The sequence below is a fragment of the Oncorhynchus keta genome, chromosome 31 (genome assembly GCF_023373465.1).
Source record: "Oncorhynchus keta strain PuntledgeMale-10-30-2019 chromosome 31, Oket_V2, whole genome shotgun sequence".
In the NCBI taxonomy this organism is placed as follows: domain Eukaryota; kingdom Metazoa; phylum Chordata; class Actinopteri; order Salmoniformes; family Salmonidae; genus Oncorhynchus; species Oncorhynchus keta.
The window spans coordinates 26,081,156-26,097,562 of NC_068451.1; the positions used below are offsets into that span (position 1 = coordinate 26,081,156).

The 16,407-nt window shown below is 44.3% G+C and overlaps 1 protein-coding gene across 4 annotated transcripts in view; it reads right to left on the minus strand.

Annotated features, from left to right (window-relative positions):
* The window catches only part of LOC118371229 (ephrin type-B receptor 5-like), a 91,187-nt gene that overhangs the window by 53,197 nt on the left and 21,583 nt on the right, over window positions 1-16,407 (minus strand). For 2 of the 4 annotated variants that reach the window (XM_052489157.1, XM_052489156.1), the window contains exons 3-5: window positions 2,301-2,573; window positions 742-911; window positions 242-537 (exon numbers count right to left, since the gene is read on the minus strand). In XM_052489157.1, the coding sequence (XP_052345117.1) occupies window positions 242-537; window positions 742-911; window positions 2,301-2,573 (739 nt within the window). Of the gene's footprint in view, window positions 1-241; window positions 538-741; window positions 912-2,300; window positions 2,574-2,873; window positions 4,687-5,752; window positions 7,249-16,407 lie in introns of those variants that run through there. The other 2 variants (XM_052489158.1, XM_035751653.2) reach the window with 2 other exon arrangements.

A 16,407-nucleotide genomic window follows, 5' to 3' on the forward strand; every position in this document is an offset into this window, starting at 1 on the left:
CAGGAGAACTGACAGGACAGGTGAACTGACAGGACAGGGGACAGGAGAACTGACAGGACAGGGTACAGGAGAACTGACAGTACAGGGTACAGGAGAACTGACAGGAGGAGGGACAGGAGAACTGACAGGACAGGGGGACAGCAGGCAAAAACCTTAGATATTGTTAAATATTGTTGGTCATTTGACATTTTAGTGTGTGTGTTTTAACTTTTAAAAAGTATACCAGACTTGTTGAACTCACCTAAGCAGGCAGATCCGTTTTGATTGGGCTCATATCCCTCTTCACAGATGCACCCACCCACCGGCACCATCCAGTCACCTTCTGCATTGCAGTGCATGCGGGGGGCGGAGCCTCCCTGTGCTTGGCTGTGGGGAACACAAGTCCCAGTCACAGGGACCAGGGCGGTAGGCTCCGCCCCTGAGGGTGTGGCCAGATAGGAAGCAAGATAACGGTTGGTTGCTGGGCAGCGGCGGTAGAAGATGGACACACCCATCAGAGAGACGCATGCGCCGCTGTCGACGATGGCCAGGACGAATCTGAAACCGGGGTCAAGGGTCATAACATGTTAACTTATTATCAGGCTTGAAGGACCACTAGATAGGTGACAGTGTGGGTTTAGGTGAGTTAGTTACCATATACTATTGCCTATAAGGTGGCAAAGGACTTTTTGTCACAAGTGATGAGCATGGTTTGTATATGGGAATTTTCATTAATTTGTTTCAAATGTTCTCGTAGGGTACCCATTGCGTGTGAGCGGAGCGAAGCTGCGGGTCTTGATGTTGACCCGACGGTAGCGGTCTGGTTGGTACTGGTGAGGCAGGCTGGGCTCCACCTTGGTGAAACTCTTATCTGCTGCTATGGTGTCAACCTTCACCCAGCCCTCCCTCGTGTCCTTCTCTCCACTGGACGGCTGGACAGGGATGGGAAAGGGGGATGGGGAGGAAGAGAGGGGGAGAGGGGGATGAGAGAGAGGGATCATGTAATACATTTCATTGTGGAAATTAAAATGTGAGGGATTAGGGAAAAGGAGAAGATAAAAGAGTATGTAACAGTTGATTAAAGTATTTAAGAGTATGCAACAGTTATCTCTGAGGGTACACATTTAGTCAAAAACAGTCGTGAACCAGTGACAGTCTGTGTTTTAGTCTAATCTAATTATCCCCAGTTTCAAGATAACCATGCTAACTTCCCCCAGAGACTCAGACTCCTGGCCTTCCTGTTGCTCCCCACTCTACATTCCTCTACACTTCACTCATCAGCCTCTTATTTGAATTTTTAAACAGTATCTAACTTTCCCCAAGGAGAAATGTATTCATCCACAAATACAGCATCCTGCCCTCTGTGAGAGCACGACACGCTGACGCAACAAGAGCTCAGCAAACAGCTCTGTAACTGCTCTCCACTGGAAACCACAAGCCCTGAGGGTAGGAACTACAAAGTACTGATGTGTGATGGGAAATGTAGATTATTTTATGATATTGAGGGGGATGAGAATGAGAGGAATGTTAAGGCAAACCAAAGCAACATTATTTCCTTGTTTTTGGAGCCCGTTTTGTGGAGTATGCGGAACTACATATTACCAAAATGGGATATTGGGATGTATGTATGCTCAACGTCTTAACAGATGCTCTTAGAAACTATAAATACTACAGGAAGTAAATTGCTTAAATGATTCATGATTAGTATAAATCGAAAAATGAATCCGTTTCGCTTAAAGTTAAAAGGTTTGACAGCAATATCATATAAAATTCAAGTCTGTTTTTCATGTCCCAATACATTGGCATCGGGTCTATTAACTGACATATAAAACAGTAATCGACACATACATTTGTTAATTTTCATGTAAACTATTATAAAATACTTGCTACAAAAATAATGTTCAATATATGGGGCATTGAACAGTCAGACTTGTGTTGACACGAGGAAACACAATCTATAGAACCTATTTTCTGGTACCATCCAGCGGTGACCCTCTTTCTGAGTCAGGTCCAGGAATGGTTCTTATGTCATAACTACAACCTTATCAATATGGATAATGTAGCTCGTTTGACCATAGTGTCAATGTTAAGCAAGCTAGCTAACTTTACTTGAGCAACGTCAGCTTATCAAGCTAACTAAAATCTTATCTGGTTGAATCATTGTTTCCGACCAAAAAACACATGAATGAAACAAAGTGGTGTTTCTGACATCACAACTAGGGAAAAGGATGATCAGACGAGCACGTGAATGTGGCATTACACCTACAATAAGAAGGTGGGGTATTACTGGCATGACGGGAGGTGTAATCTTTCTGCCCTACCTCTGCAACCCATGTCCTCTCCAGCTCTCTCTGTGAGTCAGCCTGTTTGTAGTAGAGGGTGAGTGTCTCTCGACAGGAGGGCGAGGGCGAGCGCAGGCTGGCACAGTCCCGCATGGAGAAACGCAGCGTCACAAAGACCCGTGGTGCCGAGAAGCGGAAGAGGAAGGGCGTGGCCAGCCAGTTGTCCTGGAGACGGGGGTTCTGATTGACGTTGCAGACCTCAAAGGTCCGGATGAGTTTCCCCCGGTCATCTAGGACACTGACCTCATCCCACTGAGAGAGCGAGAGAGAGGGTTGTGAGAGAGGGGGAAGAGGAGAAGACACAGAGAGTTATTACATTATGGATCACTATATGGGACTTTCTAGGTTATCCTAGAGGTTGGATAGGTTAAGTCCAAGAAGCATTGTACTTTTAGCTTGGTGATGAGTCATTATCAGTATCGCTGCACCATCTGAAACTCCCTCTTCATCTGTGTATGCCGTGTGTGATTGAAATGTGATCTCACTTAAAGTGAGAGAAGGAATAAGTAGGAGTAGTTATTAAAAAACAACAGTACAAAGACTCACAGGAAATACTTTTTTAATGTACATTGTAATATAGTAGTAGGACACAAGAGATCCATTCTTCATTATACAATCTGATCAACTGATAGTACTAACACTAAAATTCTCTATCGCAAGAAGAAATATCAACACATTAAATGAGGCATATTGCTGGGAATCCCTATGACTGAGTTCCATCTTCACTAAACTCAGTCAGACTTCATTGTCAAGATGATAAGTGGAGCTGAGTTATCACCAGAGGTATTTGGACCTGTAGAGAAGAATGGATAGAGTCTCTCAGTGAAGGTGCAGCCAGTGATAGAGTAGATATGAGACCTGGCCTCCACGTTGTAAAAGGAGACCTGACCCTCCTCGTAATCCACAAACACCCCCACCTGCTGGGGCTTCTGTCTCAGGGAGAGGTTGACCCAAGGCCCAGCGTAAGCCTTGTATTCATTCATATTCCACTGCCCCACAGTCCAGTATCCATCTACAGGACTCTGTGATACATCACAATCCTTCCTGTTGATGGACTCTCTAGCCACTCCTAAAAGCCAACTAGACTTCCCCTCCACCTGCACCTCATAGTACAATCTTCCTGAGGAGAACCCCTCCCTCCCTAAAACACGGGTATTATTAACAAATCTCTTTTTGTTGTCATGGAGATTTTCCATGATGTCTCCATATGTCACTTGTTTCCTGTCCGCAGCCAAGATGAGGCCTGGATGTGCTGTATCAGGGTCCAGAGTCACATCCACTGCACACTGCTGCATCCTCTTCAGCTCAGCATCACACAACTTCTCCCTAATTTTATTTAATGTCTCCTCCACCTGAGACACAGCTCTCCTCAGAGTCGCCACACCAAGACCGCTTTGAACAGTGACCTCAGACCAGTTTTTGGTAGGTGGAAGAGTGGAGCTAGATGGGGAGGTCTGGAGGAGCAGGATGACATCTTCAATATCTAAAAGGTGCCGTATCTCAGGGGTTCTTCTTTTTAGCTCAGTCATTTCCTGCTCCAGCTCTTTAATGAACCTTTCTGCCCGCTTCTCTGATACTTTCTGCTTCTCCTCAACCACCTTTATGAGCTCAGCCTGGCTTCTCTCAATGGAGCGCACTAAAACCGCGAAGACCTCCATGCTGTCTGCTATCTCTCTCTCTTTCTCATTTCTCTTGCAGAGATCTACTGCCTGTTTGATCTCCTTAACCTTCAGCAGTCTCTCCTGGATCATCTCCTGAACTTTACCCTTAGTCTTCCTCATCTGAGTCATTCTCTCTCCATACTCTTCCTCTATGGGGACAGTCTTGTGAGTCTTGTGGTCTGTCTCAGTGCAGAACTGACACACATACATCTGATCACTCCTACAGAACAGTTCCAGGGGTCTCTCATGCTTCTTACACACCCTGTCTTCTAGGTTCTCCACAGGGTCGATCAGCTTGTGTTTCTTGAAAGATGCCAGTATTTGATGAGGCTCCAGGTGAGTCTCACAGTAAGAGGCCAGACACACCAGGCAGGACTTCAGGGCCTTGTGCTCTCCCTCAGGACAGACGTCACATGGTACTTGGGTTTTTCCTGGGGTGATGGGTGTGACCTCAACTGGAGCCAACTTCTTGAGCTGAGCAGTCATTTCAGAAATGAAAGTATTGACAAAGAGATCTGGTCTCTTATCAAATGTCTTTTTACACATTGGACACTGGCACAGGTCAGTGCTATCCCAGTATCCTCTGATACAGGCCTTGCAGTAGTTGTGTCCACAGGGCATGGGGACTGGCTCAGTGAACACATCCAGACAGATAGAGCACTGGAACTGCTCTTCAGACAGGACAATGCTGGAGGAAGCCATAGCTGGAAACAGACCAATATATATATAAACAGACCAATATATATATAAAAATCTATTGTTTTCTTTCTCTGTTATTTATTTATAAAACAAAAATGTCTTCTGAGTGTTTATATGGGTTCCTGATATAAAACAATTTATATACACTGTTTATCACCTCACATCTTGCCTAAAACATTGACTGTTACCATGGTTACCCCATGGCTATTCAGTCTGAATGAAATCGCCCTAAAAAAAAAATACTAAAGAGTCTCTACAATCCAGAATGTTAAATGAGAAGAATGTTGAATAAAATGTGATTTAAAACATGCTTTAACGGTTGTCCATTCTGTTGGTCCTTTTAATGTCCACAGGAAAGTATTACTAACCCAGCGTTATGGGAGCCGGTCGATATACAGTATGGCTCAATCGGTTTGTATTTCCAGTATGCATTCTCAATCTCCTGATGCATTGCACGTGATGCACAATATGTCAACAATTGCTGAACGTACCCGAACGCTGTTTTCCTCGCAATCAGCTGGAAGTCGTCAATGTTCAGTCTGGGGTTCTGTTGCGCTCAGCCATTGTTTACATATTGTGCACGTGTTTACGTTGTGTACGAATTGTGTCAGTATTGAAACTACAAACCCCTTCCAGAACCATACCGACCAGCGTACTGAAAGTCGGGCGAGAAACATTTTCCTGTGGATATTTAGTCTCCAGATTACCTCTGACATAAGGACACAATCAGTTGACAACAGGTAAAGTAAGTCCAAATGAAATGTATTCAACATTCTGAGTTGTAATGGGACTGTTTGGAAATGTTGAGCCAACGTGTTAGAGAGGAGAGTCTGTATTCACACAGGGAGCCATGTTCTGATATTTTGTTCACTATTTGGTCTTTTGACCTTTCACATCAGATCTTTTCACATCAGATCTTTTTCAGAGCCGATCTGATTGTTCAAAAGATGAATTAGTGAAAAAAGATTGGGCAGCCTATGTCTTCCACTCTGATTCTAAATGGGACTAGGTCTACTACACATCAAGCTTTTAGAAAAGAAAGTTCAAGTATAATTCTTACTCTCTACTCACCTCAGTGTGTGTTGACGGTTTGTTCTCTACTTAAGACCAGGTTAAATGTCCAGTGGCTGGAAACTACCGAAGTTGTAGCTGTGTGGATAACATCTATAATGTCTAAGAAATCGATCCTATTTAACATTCAGGTTTCTAGTTTAGTGTTTCACTTCCGTAAAGTGAAGGTCATAAGCCTTTCCTGACCTACTGTTACTGACTGCTGGGCTGATACTCTGCTCTTAAAGGAATAGTGTCCATAATTAACAGCTTGGCTCACCCATTCGGTTCGGTGTATCTTCTCTATAACACACTGTGAGCTGTTCAAGGACTGGTCTTACCGTGTAAATACATACTTTTGAAAGGATCTATTCAATACGTTAGTTCATAACGTTATTGGACTTTATGGAAACTTGAATGAAATCTATTCCAATGTCCCAGTAGTGTTCTCTATAATGGGTCAATATTAGTATCACATATACAACCTTCTCCCTTTGTGTTGAAATCAGATGTGCTCTACAGAATGTGAGGAGGAATAAGGGGTCTGTATGAGGAGCTATACATCCTGCAGGAAACAAAAAAAAGCAGCACATGTTCACAGACAAAACAGTTCAATTGTTAGGTTCCACTTTAAAGGAAGTGCAGCTTGTAAAGTCTTAATAAACACGACATACATGTGTTACAAAACTGTGTCATGCTTTATAAAGGGTTCATAAATGTGTTACAAAACTGTGTCATGCTTTATAAAGGGTTCATAAATGTGTTACAAAACTGGGTCATGCTTTATAAAGGGTTCATAAATGTGTTACAAAACTGTGTCATGCTTTATAAAGGGTTCATAAATGTGTTACAAAACTGGGTCATGCTTTATAAAGGGTTCATAAATGTGTTACAAAACTGGGTCATGCTTTATAAAGGGTTCATAAATGTGTTACAAAACTGTGTCATGCTTTATAAAGGGTTCATAAATGTGTCATAACTGTGTGACATAATCACCAATGTCAAATGTGACATAACCCACTATGTCTAATATGACATAAACCTGTGCTTTATAAAGGGTGACATTAACACCACTTAATAAAGGCCTTTTAAATCCTATTGAATTGAGGCTTCACCAAGCATTTATAAACCTGTCATGCATCTTGGTAGAGCATTGCAACGCCAGGATAGTGGGTTTGATTCCCAGGACCACCCATAGTAAAAATGTATTCACGCATGACTGTAAGTCGCTTTGGATAAAAGCATCTGCTAAATTGTATATATTATATAACATTACTCTAAAACATTTATTGGATGGCCAAACCTCTTTCCCTCTTGGGTGCATAGTCAATATTGAACCTGACCTCTACCTTCCCCAGAATGCTATGCTGCAGGATGACACACACTCTAAAGTGCAGTCATGCACAGCCAAAAAACGCTGGTAGGGCGTTTTAAAATCAATTTTACTTCTGTTTTTCCTCAAATGTCGTTTTCTCAGTTTTGTTTTTCAATTTTTCGGGTTTTCACACCTGTTTCCACACTATTTTAAATAGAAAAACTAACCGCACGGCAAGCGGTACCGGAATGCTAAGTCCATGTCCAAGAGGCTTCTAAACAGCTTCTACCCTCAAGCCATAAGACTACATAAGACTACTGAACATCTAATCAAATGGCTACTATTTGCATTAAACCCCCCCCCCCTCTTTTACACTTCTGCTACTCTCTGTTGTTATCTATGCATAGGTCACTTTAATAACTCCACCCACATGTACATATTACCTAAATGACCTCGACACCGGTTCCCCTGCACATTGACTTTGTACTGGTACCCCCTGTATATGGCCTCAATATTGTTATTTTACTGCTGCTCTTTAAATGTTTGTTACTTTATTTCTTCTTTTTTTTAGGTATTTGTCTTAAAACTGCATTGTTGGTTAAGGGCTTGTGAGTAAGAATTTAACTGTAAGGTCTACTACACCTGTTGTATTCGGCGCATGTGACAAATAACAAATAACAATTGATTTTATTTGATTTAAATTCGATTTTATGTGTTCCTGACAATGCTTAAACCACATCAGGGGATGACTTTTGAGGTCTGGAAAAAAATCTAATAATCTAGTGGATTTTCTCTCTGTCTCTCACTGTCTCTGTCTCTCTCGCTCAGCAAACAGTACAGGGTAGGGAGGGGCTTATGAATGTTACTTTGCTGAAGTGAAACTTCACTGATGTTATGAATGTTATGAACAGGATCGAACTTTTCCACGTTAAAGAATCTATCTATACAGCTGTACTGTTACCTACTGTAGTCACCAGTCATTGGAGCCTTTTTCTGATCAGAGGAGGAGAACGAACAGAGTCAACAGACACTGAGGTGAGTAGAGGGAAAGTAAAGAGATTGTCTGATATGGTGTGACATCATTAAACAGTGGATTGCTATATTGTTCACAATGAGAAATGGAACAATATAATTATTTATTTCTTCAAAGATAGAATGACTGATTTCAGAGATTTTCGGTCTTTGTTATTTGGTCTGTTTTACTGATCTAATTCAAATGTGATAAACCTAACCCTAACTAATAATGGCAAAGTTTGGTGCGTTGATCCACCAGACCATTTGGGCGGAAGTGTCTGGGAATGAGATCAGATGTAATGTGACCAACATGACTTCACTGGAGAGCGTATGCAGTCCTTCAGCACAACATGTCACCCTTTATAAAGCACATATTTATGCCATATTCGACATAGTGGGTTATGTCACGTTTGACATTGGTGATTATTTCACAGTTATGCCACATTTATGAACCCTTTATAAAGCATGACATACAGTTATAGATGCTTTGTAACACATGTATTTAGCGCTTATGAAGGCATTTTGAAGGCTTTATGACACCTTTATAAGCTGAACGTGATTTAAAGCGGGACCAATTTGGTCAACATCATAGAATATTAACATTGTAACGTTTGATCAATGACAGTATGGCAGCTTATTCTCTATTAAAGTTAAACATATCAACAATTTCAAATGTACAGTTTTTTTGGGCTTCCTTGTGACTGAATTCCCTGTTCACTAAACTCTGTCAGACTTGATGGGAGAAATGACAAGTGGAGCTGAGTTATCACCAGAATAATTATTTCCTGTAGAGAAGAATGGATAGAGTCTCTCAGTGAAGGTGCAGCCAGTGAAAGAGTAGATATGAGACCTGGCCTCCACGTTGTAAAAGGAGACCTCACCCTCCTCATAATCCACAAGCACCCCCACCAGGATTAGGAAAAAAGTTCCCATTTATCAGCTCCAGTATCCATTTTTAGGGAACAGTGTCTTAGTAGAGTTTCTCTTGATGGACTCTCGAGCCACTCCTAAAACCCACACAGTCTTCCCTTTCACCTGCAACTCCCTGAGGAGAACCCCTGCATTCCTTAAACACAGGTTGCATCTCCAAACCACTCTGGGTTGTCATGGAGATTCTGCTTTTTGTCCCCATGTCTGACTTGTTTCCTGTCCGCAGCCAAGCTGAAGAATGGATGTGCTTTATCAGGGTCCAGAGTCACATCCACTGCAAACTGCTGCATCCTCTTCTGCTCAGCATCACACAACCTCTCCATCTCTTTATTCAGTGTTTCCTCCAGCTGAGACACAGTACTCATCACAGTCCCCACACACAGACCACTGTGGACACTTACTGTATCTCAGACCAGTTGTTGGTAGGTGGAAGGGTGGCGCAGTTGGATGGGGAGCTGTGAAGGAGGAGGAGGTGATCTTGAATATCTGAGAGCTACTACAGCCCTGTGCTTCCTCTCTGTAACTCAGTGATTTCCTGCTCCAGCCCCGTGCTTCCTCTCTGTAACTCAGTGATTTCCTGCTCCAGCCCCGTGCTTCCTCTCTGTAACTCAGTGATTTCCTGCTCCAGCCCCGTGCTTCCTCTCTGTAACTCAGTGATTTCCTGCTCCAGCCCCGTGCTTCCTCTCTGTAACTCAGTGATTTCCTGCTCCAGCCCCGTGCTTCCTCTCTGTAACTCAGTGATTTCCTGCTCCAGCTCTTCAACGAGCCTTTCAGCCCGCTCCTCTGCTGCTTTCTGTCTCTTCTCAATCTCCATAATGACCTCAGCCTTGCTTCTTTCAATGGAGCGCCCAAGAGCAGGGAAGACCTCCATGCTGTCTGCTATCTGTTTTTCTGCATTACTCTTGCTGAGCTCTACTGCCTTTTCAATCTCCTTAACCTTCAGCAGTCTCTCCTGGATCATCTTATGTTCGTTCATAATAACTGGGGTTTATGGCACCTTGAGTCATCGAAAAGTATTGTTCTCTGTTAACTGGGTGAAAAGTCCATATCAGCATCACATTTAACTAGGTCTCTGCCTCTCTGTGCTGTGTGTTTGACATCTGATATCCTATTCAGACAGTGAGAGGAGGAATAAGGCCTTAAATCCTACAGGAGGGAAAAATGGCACATGGACTCAAAGACACACCCTTTACATTTTCATTGTGATATACAGTGTTATGATGTCAGAGAACCCATGATCATAATACCATGTAATACATTCCTAACATATGCAAACTCATTCTCTAATTCATGTACAAATATAAACACAGTCAAATCAAATCAAAGTGTATTTGTCACGTGCGCCGAAGACAACAGGTGGTAGGTAGACCTTACAGTGGAATGCTTACTTACAGGCTCTAACCAATAGTGCAAAAAAGGTGTTAGGTGAATAATAGGTAAGTTAAGAAATAAAACAACAGTAAAAAGACAGGCTGTATACAGTAGTGAGGCTATATACAGTAGTGAGGCTATTAAAGTGGCGAGGCTACATACAGACACCGGTTAGTCAGGCTGATTGAGGTAGCATGTACATGTAGATATGGTTTTAGTGACTATGCATATATGATGAACAGAGAGTAGCAGTAGCGTAAAAGATGAGTTGGCAGGTGGTGGGTGGTGGGACACAATGCAGATAGCCCGGTTAGTCAATGTGCGGGAGCACTGGTTAGTCGGGCCAATTGATGTAGTATGTACATATGTACATGAATGTATAGTTAAAGTGACTATGTACTGAATATATGATAAACAGAGTAGCAGCAACGTAAAAAGAGGGGTTGGGGGGGCACAGAATGCAAATAGTCCGGGTAGCCATTTGATTACCTGTTCAGGAGTCTTATGGCTTTGGGGTAAAAACTGTTGAGAAGCCTTTTTTTCCTAGACTTGGCACTCCAGTACCGCTTGCCATGCGGTAGTAGAGAGAACAGTCTATGACTGGGGTGGCTGGGGTCTTTGACAATTTTCAGGGCCTTCCTCTGACACTGTCTGGTGTAGAGGTCCTGGATGGCAGTCCGCTTAGCCCCAGTGATGTACTGGGCCGTACTCACTACCCTCTGTAGTGCCTTGCCGTCAGAGGCCGAGCAATTTCCGTACCAGGCAGTGATGCAACCAGTCAGGATGCTCTCGATGGTGCAGCTGTAGAACCTTTTGAGGATCTCAGGACTCATGCCAAATCTTTTCAGTCTCCTGAGGGGGAAAAGGTTTTGTCGTGCCCTCTTCACGACTGTCTTGGTGTGTTTGGACCAATCTAGTTTGTTGGTGATGTGGACACCAAGGAACTTGAAGCTCTCAACCTGCTCCACTACAGCCCCGTCGATGAGAATGGGGGCGTGGTCGGTCCTCCTTTTCCTGTAGTCCACAATCATCTCCTTAGTCTTGGTTACGTTGAGGGAGAAGTTGTTATTATGGCACCACCCGGCCAGAATAACATATTGTGCGTATATGCTTTGTGTCTGTGTGACGGAATTCCCTGTTCACTAAACTCAGTCAGAGTTGATGAGAGAGATGATAAGTGGAGCTGAGTTATCACCTGGAGGATTTTGTGGAAGGAGATATTTGATAAGACAGCAGATCTCTTTGTCAATACTTTCCTTTCTGAAATAGCTGCTCAGCTCAAGAAGTTGGCTCCAGTTGAGGTCGCATTTAGTTCTGCAACTAAAACAAGAGTTTCTATTGGACAAATGCAGGTAGTTCTCTCCCTATTTCATTATGTTTGCTTATGTTTAAGAAAAGTTTTTTAACCTAATCGGTGGAATGAACACAGTTGAAGTCGGAAGTTTACATACACCTTACCCAAATACATTTAAACTCAGTTTTTCACAATTGCTGACATTTAATCCTAGTAAAAATTCCCTGTTTTAGGTGAGTTAGGATCACCTCTTTATTTTAAGAATGTGAAATGTCAAAATAATAGTAGAGAGAATTATTTATTTAATCTTTCATCACATTCCCAGTGGGTCAGAAGTTTACATACACTCAATTAGTATTTGGTAGCATTTCCTTTAAATGGTTTAACTTGGGTCAAACGTTTCGGGTAGCCTCCTACAAGCTTCCCACAATAAGTTGGGTGAACTTTGGCCCATTCCTCCTGACAGAGCTGGTGGAACTGAGTCAGGTTTGTAGGCCTCCTTAATCGCACATGTTTTTTTCAGTTCTGACATCTTTCTACAGGATTAAGGTCAGGGCTTTGTAATGGCCACTCCAATACCGTGACTTTGTTAACCTTAAGCTATTTTGACACAACTTTGGAAGTATGTGTAGGTTCATTGTCCATTTGGAAGACCCATTTGTGACCAAGCTTTAACTTCCTGACTGATGTCTTGAGATGTTGCTTCAATATATCCTCCATTTTCCTACCTCATGATGCCATCTATTTTGTGAAGTGCATGTCCCTCCTGCAGCAAAGCACCCCCACAACATGATGCTGCCACCCCTGTGCTTCACGGTTGGGATGGTGTTCTTCAGTTTGCAAGCCTCCCCCCTTTTCCTCCAAACATAACGATGGTCATTATTGCCAGACAGTTCTATTTTTGTTTCATCAAACCAGAGGACATTTCTCCAAAAAGTACGATCTTTGTCCCCTTGTGCAGTTGCAAACCGTAATCTGTCTTTTTTTATGGCGGGTTTTGGAGCAGTGGCTTCTTCCTTGCTCAGCAGCCTTTCAGGTTATGTCGATATAGGACTTGGATATAGATACTTTTGTACCTGTTTCCTCCAGCATCTTCACCAGGTCCTTTGCTGTTGCTCTGGTTTTCACTTTTTGCACCACAGTACTTTCATCTCTAGGAGACAGAACGCATCTCCTTCCTGAGCAGTATGACGGCTGCATAGTCCCATGGTGTTTATACTTGCATACTGTTGTTTGTACAGATGAACGTGGTAAACTTCTGAATAACTGGAATTGTGATACAGTGAATTTATAAGTGAAATAATCTGTCTGTAAACAATTGTTGGAAAAGTTACTTGTGTCATGCACAAAGTAGATGTCTTAACCGACTTAATAAGAATAATAATAAGAACTTGTCGACGGGACAACAGTAACAACAATAACCAAGGGTCTAAATAACCCTACATTCAACAATAACAATAAGCATACAGTAGAGGACATGTTGATTGGTCTGTCAGACACGGTCCCTCATCTTATGGCAGGCAGCAATGTAGTGCACTGCCAACCCACAGCTCTCTGCGTCCTCCCCCAACAGGATGGGTATCTTCCTCTCATCAGAGAGGTCTTTGAAACCTTGAATACGGGTTTCAAATTTGGGGAAATGACACTAATTGTTTTATTTTTTAAAAACATTTTGTCAGGAAATGCAGCTGTTGTGCAGTGGTTGCTCTCTCTGTCTCTCTGTCTCAATTAAATTAAAATTAACAATGTACATATTGCCAAAGCTTACGATGGATATTTACAATATGAAAATTCTAAGAATCAAAATCAAAAAGACAGTAACAATAACCAAGGGTCAAAATAACAATAAGCACACAGTAGAGGAAGACAGACAGACAGACAGACAGACAGACAGACAGACAGACAGACAGACAGACAGACAGACAGACAGACAAACAAACTGTCTGTCTCGACAGGCCTAACGCAGATGAAAACGTTAAAGAAAAGTAGTTTCTATGTTATTTTTGGTTATGGAGGGTAAGAACACAAGTTTATGGTGTGGAGTGTAAGATGTAAAATGCAGGACAGCGTTGCTGCTCAAAACAGTCGCTCAGGATGAGAAGGTCTGCTGAATGAGTCAAATGTAAATGTGATGCAGGGCTTAGTTTCAGCGATTATACACTAGGACGCTCCTCTGTATGAAAAGGCTTTGCTTAAGGCCATTGTGGCCCTGAGTGACAAGCATAGCATTATCTGTTGTAGTACAGTAGCTACTCTACTGCTGTTTACTAGTCCTCGTCATCATTCCAATCTGCCAGGGTCCTGATCTGTACACCCTAGCAGAGTATACTTTATCTCTCGTGTGTGTGTGTGTGTGTGTGTGTGTGTGTGTGTGTGTGTGTGTGTGTGTGTGTGTGTGTGTGTGTGTGTGTGTGTGTGTGTGTGTGTGTGTGTGTGTGTGTGTGTGTGTCACCTTGTCCACAGAAAAAGAGCAGAGAACCAAAGCCCTCCACCATCACAGACAGAGAGCATTCCCATTTGGTGCAATTGGAGTAATGAGAACATCAGTGAAAACGTGAAAAGAGGCTGAGAGGCTGGCAGACTAATGGAGAGAGGAGAGGGACAGTCCCTCCCAGGCACTGATACAGGTTATGTTAGGAGAGAGAGACGGAAACAGAGAAGGAGAGATACATGGAACGAGAGGAGAAATTGGATGGTGTGTGTGTGTGTGTGTGTGTGTGTGTGTGTGTGTGTGTGTGTGTGTGTGTGTGTGACAGAATGTGTATGTGACACAGATTGTGTTTGTGTGTGAGAGAGAGAGGGGGGGGGGGCTGTCCCCTCCAGGCAGTGATCCGGGTTATGTTCGGAGAGAGGGGGGGTGACAGAGAAGGAGAGAGAAATGAAGGGGGAGAGCGAGGGAGGGAGAATGAGGGAGCGAGACTATGTGTGTGCATGCGTGAGACAGATTGTGTTTGTGTGAGAGAGAGAAGGAGAGAGAGGTACTGTAGGTAAAAGTCATGGTAGGGGATAGAGTGGAGACTCTCAGCCAGTCATACAGGATGAGTGTGAGTGAGTGAGCACAGGTCGAAATGTGTGACATCGCGTGTGTGCTGTGCCACCGTACATCCATGAATAAATACTGAAACCCGCCTGCTTGCATTTCTTTTCTGTGTTTTCCCCCTTCCTTTTATCCCCTTCCCCCTCTTTCTCTCTCCCTCTCATGAGCGGAAAAAAGTAGACAGATTGGAGAGGGAGGGGGGGTGGGTGGAGGAGAGAGACGAGTCATTTGTGATTTAATCTGAACCGAACTCCCAGAAAAACACCAAATCTTCAGTGACAGAGGACAGGGAGGGGCAAGGCCTCTGACACAGTGAAGGGCACAAAGAGAGAGAGAGGAAGGAGGGAGGGAGGCAAGAGGGAGAAGAGAGGGAGAAGGGATGGGAGATGCTGAAAATGAAGAGAGGAACAGAAAGCAGAGGAAGAGAGGAGGGATGGAAGAAGGGAGGAAGAGAACAGTAGAAATTACATTGGGGTCTCAATGCCACTAACACCTTGCAGCGCAGAGAGGAGAGCGAGGAGTGGAGGAGGGATGGAGGGATGGAGAGGAGGAGAGAGGAGTGGAGGAGGGATGGAGAGAAATGGAGGAGGGATGGAGAGGAGAGAGAGGAGTGGAGGAGGGATGGAGAGATGGAGAGGAAGGGAGGAGGGATGGAGAGGAGAGAGAGGAGTGGAGAAGGGATGGAGAGGAGAGAGAGGAGTGGAGGAGGGATAGAGGGATGGAGAAGAGGAGTGGAGGAGGGATGGAGAGATGGAGAGGAAGGGAGGAGGGATGGAGAGAAGAGAGAGGAGTGGAGGGATGGAGAGGAGAGATAGGAGTGGAGGAGGGAAGGACGGATGGAGAGGAGAGAGAGGAGTGGAAGAGGGATGGAGGGATGGAGAGGAGAGAGAGGAGTGGAGGAGGGATGGAGAGGAGAGAGGAGTGTGGGAGGGATGGAGAGATGGAGAGGAGAGAGGAGTGGAGGAGGGATGGAGAGGAGAGAGAGGGGTGGAGGAGGAGGGATGGAGAGGAGAGAGGGGTGGAAGAGGGATGGAGAGATGCAGAGGAGAGAGAAGAGTGGAGGAGGGATGGATGGATGGAGAGGAGAGAGGGGAGTGTGGGAGGGATGGAGAGATGGAGAGGAGAGAGAGGAGTGGAGGAGGGATGGAGAGGAGAGAGAGATTGGAAGAGGGATGGGGGATGGAGAGGAGCGAGAGGAGTGGAGGAAGGATGGAGGGATGGAGAGGAGAGAGAGGGGTGGAAGAGGGATGAAGAGGAGAGAGAGGAGTGGAGGAGGGATGGAGGGATGGAGAAGAGAGAGGGGTGGAAGAGGGATGGCGGGATGGAGAAGAGAGAGAGAGGAGTGGAGGAGGGATAGAGGGATGGAGAGGAGAAAGAGGAGTGTGGGAGGGATGAGAGAAGAGAGAGGAGTGGAGGAGGGATGAAGAGGAGAGAGAGGAGTGGAGGAGGGATGAAGAGGAGAGAGAGGAGTGGAGGAGGGATGGAGAGGAGAGAGAGGAGTGGAGGAGGGATGGAGAGGAGAGAGAGGAGTGGAGGAGGGATGGAGAGGAGAGAGAGGAGTGGAGGAGGGATGGAGAGGAGAGAGAGGAGTGGAGGAGGGATGGAGAGATGGAGAGGAGAGAGAGGAGTGGAGGAGGGATGAAGAGGAGAGAGAGGAGTGGAGGAGGGATGGAGGGATGGAGAAGAGAGAGGGGTGGAAGAGGGATGGATGGATG